Below are 6,213 nucleotides of genomic sequence, written 5' to 3'. Positions count from 1 at the left end.
GTTTGGTATTGTGAAAGTTCAAATCTTGATGGATAACAAAATATATTAAGCTAATAAAGCAACATGTTAAATGACATATGCAATATAAAGTGCGCATAACTCCGTGACAAACTTGGCAATAGCTTCATTTCCACTTTTGGAGGCCAATAAAAGTGTTGACAATATTGTTTGGATATACAAAACATATATACTGTCATTATTGAAAGTATAAAACCATATAAGTAAGAATAGGTTTTCATTTTCTCATTGAAAGTATAAGTGTTCGGAGCAATAATCTATCCCTTGCCAAATCAAAACATTTAACATTTGATATGCTCTATATATATTTGTTGTGCATATGAATAAGGTTTCTGTGGTCTTGGTCCATTTGGTGAAAAATATAAAGTTAATTAATTTCGTTTGCTGGATGCATAAATTATGTTCTGAAAACAGCACGTTCAATAAAAGTTAATTACTTCGCGATAAAAAAAAATATGAAAGACCACAATACAAATTATGGTAAATAACCAGAAAGTTTATATATCTAATTTACATATCCATCTTGTGAATCTCCACATCAAAATTAAGTACGTTTTGATTAATTAATAAGGGAATCACACCTTACTCCCTAACAGGGATAACAGAATTGCGTTTATAGTGTTGAAATAGATTGATTTTGGACTGATTCATCGATTTGGCTACGGAATATTGTTTTCCTGTTGTATCAACTCAATTATTTACTAGGTTAGGGTTAAAAGGTTTCTTAGCATTTGAAGGCTAGTACAAGTATAAGTGCTGGCACGATACTTTGTTTTAAAAAAAACCATAAAAGTTGTGATATTCTCATGTGGTTACTCATTTAATTTCCCCGACTTTATTCAAGCAGGGAATTTTCATACACAGTTCCGATTTGAGCAATGTTTCACGCTACAAATTGGCTGCTGGAAAAAAAGTGGTTGCTATCTTGATTGGCTGCTAAAAGTGTCCAATAATGATAAGTTGCAATATTTACAATCGCTCTACTTATGATATATAACTTAGTCAGAAGTTGTTTTTTTTTTAAATAAATCATTGAAAACTTTTGAATCTGTCAAAACCTCTATTAAGACTTTTTAATGGTTAGAATATTTCTTAAATTTCGTATACTAATGTGTAAATTGTTGAGAGTCTCGGAATAAACAGAAGTGTTGCTATAAATTAAGGATTTACTAGTGTTCATTTAAAAAAATCATACATGCAGTCATATGTTCAGACACTTTGGTATTTTCCTATACTACGATACAGGGTAAAGTATTTTGCCCTATTTCATTTCACCCACAGACTTCAAAAGCCTGTAGATCATTTACCATAATTTCGGCAGATTCGAGATTTCTTTTCTCAATATTTAACCCAATTTTAACAAATAATGTCAATGTTAAATATAATGTAAAAGTCTGAGTCAACCTTTTCGCGCCATTAAAAAAACCTCCATATATCTCGAAAAGGAGTTCATTAAACTACCAATAGTTTTATTCCTTTAAGTTTACTTATGTTCTTTTGGTTTATAGTTTGAATTCTAAATTCCAGATTCCAGAATGTGCCCTTTCTTTTTCTTTACAAGTAAATAGTGAATCATATATTCAAAGCTTACATACACATGTTTTAAAACCATAAGTGACCATATATAACATATGTCCGATTAAGTAAAATTTATGAAGCATTTTGACCGATAGTAATTTAACTTTAAAATCCTAAAACCAATTTTATCAGTGAAATACAACCTCATCATGTTTACATATATGCTGCATTATTAGTTTTGGTAAAATAATAACATCTCCTTTACTGTTATACTTAGTCTCAAATGAGGCACACTCTATCATGCCCTTCCAAATTGGCGTATTTGGCAATAAACCTGCTTTCCACATTACGGCTTTATTGCACATAAAATGAATTCTCTTCAAACCATTAGCTAATTGATGTACAGCTAAAACGGTCCCAGTTATGTCTATAACTTTAGCACCAATTTGTCTTGCATACCAAATAAGCCAATTATCAATGAGCGGTCTACCTATGACTAAATTTGGAACAAATTCCCATGGAAATAATTCATTTGTTATGTAATAATCAGCTGCAAATCCCCATGATATATTGCCATGTTTTGCTAATTCGTCAACATCACCAGTAGAATTTATTTCCGGTTCATGTAATCTCGATATATTCACGTCTATTCTTTTACCTACAACGAGAATTGGTCCTTTTTCGAAATAAGGACTCTTTGTAATTTCTGTCAGTGTTTTTACTAATCCGTCATTGAAAACTAAATCAGCATTAACATATGCGTAGAGTTTTGATTTCGTTGGTAAATCCATTGCTTCTCGAAACATCGATCTTAAAATTGGTGTGCCAAAGCACGCGGTTTCTTTAATAGGCAATGTAAGCCAACCACCCTCTCTTGCTAAAGTTTCTATTTCACTATCGTTTGTGAAAGCAATAGTTCTAACATTCCGGCTTAAAGAATGCCAGTTTTTCACTGCATTTGTATACACAACTGGTTTCTGCATGGACGGGTTCCAGGTTGTGAACATTGTCAACAATGGAATGACTTCCTGTTTACTTTTCCAAGTCATATTTAAATATTTTTCATAATTGAAATCAAATTTTACTTCACGTTTGTGAAATAATCTGATGGATACACACGATGGACATTTGACCATCATATCCGAAGCTACATGTATGAGAGTGAATATCGTCATTAAGAGTATCAGACTCGACGTAAGCAGACGCCAGTTTGGTTTGTAGTATGTTAATCGCATTGGAATAGTTTGCCATGGCATCTCCCTTTATTATGTTTCTCATCTGTTTCCTTTTACGATATCTGAAAATAACGAAAATGACAACAATTTAGGTTAAACCTCTTAATAAACAAAATAATCTAAAATAATTGGACTTTCGCAACGCCAGATAAAAACTACACGAGATCATCTAGATTTTTCCATGAGAAAAAAACGCCTTTACTTATCGGTCTCTTAGCATGTTTAGGTAAGAAATTAACAAGTGCTTAGATCTTTTTTTATTTATGGTATAGTTATATGTCATTACTACTACGGTGGCAGAATGCGGCCATGAAAGAAAAAAAAATTATGTTGTTCCCTCAAGATACTATGTCGTTCCCACAAGATAGTTATCTCGTTCCCTCAAGATACTATGTCGTTCCCTCAAGATACTATGTCGTTCCCTCAAGATAGATATCTCGTTCCCTCAAGATAGTTATCTCGTTCCCTCAAGATAGTTATCTCGTTCCCTCAAGATAGTTATCTCGTTCCCTCAAGATACTATGTCGTTCCCTCAAGATGTTATGTTGTTCCCTCAAGATAGTTATCTCGTTCCCTCAAGATGCTATGTCGTTCCCTCAAGATACTATGTCGTTCCCTCAAGATGTTATGTTGTTCCCTCAAGATAGTTATCTCGTTCCCTCAAGATACTATGTCGTTCCCTCAAGATAGTTATTTCGTTCCCTCAAGATAGTTATCTCGTTCCCTCAAGATACTATGTCGTTCCCTCAAGATGTTATGTTGTTCCCTCAAGATAGTTATCTCGTTCCCTCAATATACTATGTCGTTCCCTCAAGATGTTATGTTGTTCCCTCAAGATGCTATGTCGTTCCCTCAAGATACTATGTTGTTCCCTCAAGATAGTTATCTCGTTCCCTCAAGATTTTAAAATTGTATTGATATATGATTCATTTCGCCCTTCGAAGCGGAACTGTAGACGTGGCCAGATCCCAAAAGTAGAATATTTACATAATAATAATGATATAATAATTCTGTATTTAAAGAGAATAACTGAGAGGGGATAGGAGGGGTCCTGATCCAGAAATCCCGGGCTTAAAAACACGAAATCTCGAAATCCCGAATTTAAATAAAGTAAATCCCGACGTCCCGTAATCCGAAAAAAAGAATTCCCGGATCCGAAAGGGTCAATCCGGAAATCCCGAGCTTAAAAACACCCGATCCCGGAGTCCCAGTAAAGGTAGCACTCCACAGTTAGATATGTAGTTTCGTATTTTGGCCCCTGAGGATTTTTCAAATATAAGAGCTAGTGTGCAATAAAATTCATTTTTGGATAGCTGAGTATTCAAATAGCCTTCGTATTGGGTTTATATGAACATCAAGATCATATAATGTATGTAATATAGGCTGTTTTCTGTATGACAGTCCGTATTTGTATGTCCATACCAAACATTGGTCCGGCAATTTTTGTAATGTTTTTTTCCGACTTTTTGTCGCACGAACTTTGTGATTAGATTTTACGAAAAAATTAGGCGAAAGACACCCATTTTTTATTTGATCATTAGGAAGATTTATGAAAACAGTTTCTAAAAAGGTATCACTCAAAGGCATTGAAGTTCTAGTTTGATCCAAATTTTGGGGGGATATGTGACATGCATGTTTACCCCCTTTTTGTAATATTTTATGGTAAATAAATGCAGAATGTTGCCATGGATACACAGAAAAGGAATTATTTTTCACCCTTTTAACATTTGAAAATTAAATCTAAGGAAGATACTGATTACATACACATGCACATGTACAACACAAACAGTTAGGTTAGTGTATTAGAAATCCAGGAATAGGAGATGATAAAACATTTTGTGGCTCATTTTTAATTTTATTTTCAAAGAGGGTGGTAAAGGGTTATTTTCGTGCAACGTTTTCGGCCTTTTCATTTTACGTGTTTTCGTGATTTGGTGTTTTATTTCTCGTTTTCTAGTGTTTGGTTCGATATGCGTGCTTCGTATTTCCCCTTATTTATTTTCCGTGTTTCGTGTCGGTGGTCTTAATTTCTCGTTCTTGCATTGTTCCGCATTTGATTAAAAAGAGAATTGGAAGTAACTCCACGTCTTTACTCCACCGTTTCGAAGTTGGAAATAAAGAATAAATCAATATAATTGTATTGCTATGTTGAGGGAACGAGATAACTATCTTGAGGGAACGACATAATATCTTGAGGGAACGAGATAGCTATCTTGAGGGAACGACATAGTATCTTGAGGGAACGAGATAACTATCTTGTGGGTACGACATATCATCTTGAGGGAACGACATAGTATCTTGAGGGAACAACATAACATCTTGAGGGAACGACATAGTATCTTGAGGGAACGAGATAATTATCTTGAGGGAACGAGATAACTATCTTGAGGGAACGACATAGTATCTTGAGGGAACGAGATAACTATCTTGAGGGAACGAGATAACTATCTTGAGGGAACGACATAGTATCTTGAGGGAACGAGATAACTATCTTGTGGGAACGACATAGCATCTTGAGGGAACGACATAGTATCTTGAGGGAACAACATAATTTTTTTTTCTTTCATGGCCGCATTCTGCCACTACATAGCATCTTGAGGGAACGACATAGTATCTTGAGGGAACAACATAATTTTTTTTTCTTTCATGGCCGCATTCTGCCACTACGGTGGCAGAATGCGGCCATGAAAGAAAAAAAAATTATGTTGTTCCCTCAAGATACTATGTCGTTCCCTCAAGATGCTATGTCGTTCCCACGAGATAGTTATCTCGTTCCCTCAAGATACTATGTCGTTCCCTCAAGATAGTTATCTCGTTCCCTCAAGATACTATGTCGTTCCCTCAAGATAGTTATCTCGTTCCCTCAAGATAAATATCTCGTTCCCTCAAGATAATTATCTCGTTCCCTCAAGATAATTATCTCGTTCCCTCAAGATACTATGTCGTTCCCTCAAGATGTTATGTTGTTCCCTCAAGATACGATTTCGTTCCCTGAAGATGATATGTCGTTCCCACAAGAGTTATCTCGTTCCCTCAAGATAATATGTCGTTCCCTCAAGATAGTTATCTCGTTCCCTCAAGATACTATGTCGTTCCCTCAAGATAGTTATCTCGTTCCCTCAACATAGCAATACAATTATATTGATTTATTCTTTATTTCCAACTTCGAAACGGTGGAGTAAAGACGTGGAGTTACTACCAATTCACTTTTTAATCAAATGCGGAACAATGCAAGAACGAGAAATTAAGAGCACCGACACGAAACACGGAAAATAAATAAGGGGAAATACGAAGCACGCACATCGAATCAAACACGAGAAAACGAGAAATAAAACACCAAATCACGAAAACACGTAAAATGAAAAGGCCGAAAACGTTGCACGAAAATAACCCTTTACCACCCTCTTAGAAAATAAAATAAAAAATGAGCCACCAAATGTTT

General features: G+C 35.0%; 1 protein-coding gene across 1 annotated transcript; it reads right to left on the bottom strand.

Moving 5' to 3' along the window:
• Window positions 1–1,320: 1,320 nt before the first annotated feature.
• On the bottom strand, window positions 1,321–2,829 carry LOC143080286 (uncharacterized). Its single transcript, XM_076256030.1, has one exon. The coding sequence runs from the start codon at window positions 2,790–2,792 to the stop codon at window positions 1,725–1,727; it is 1,068 nt and encodes a 355-aa protein (XP_076112145.1). The 5' UTR covers window positions 2,793–2,829; the 3' UTR covers window positions 1,321–1,724.
• Window positions 2,830–6,213: the final 3,384 nt, after the last annotated feature.

The sequence above is a fragment of the Mytilus galloprovincialis genome, chromosome 6, assembly GCF_965363235.1.
Source record: "Mytilus galloprovincialis chromosome 6, xbMytGall1.hap1.1, whole genome shotgun sequence".
NCBI lineage: Eukaryota > Metazoa > Mollusca > Bivalvia > Mytilida > Mytilidae > Mytilus > Mytilus galloprovincialis.
Note: the sequence above shows the minus strand (reverse complement) of the source record. Positions and strands in the feature narration are given on the sequence as shown.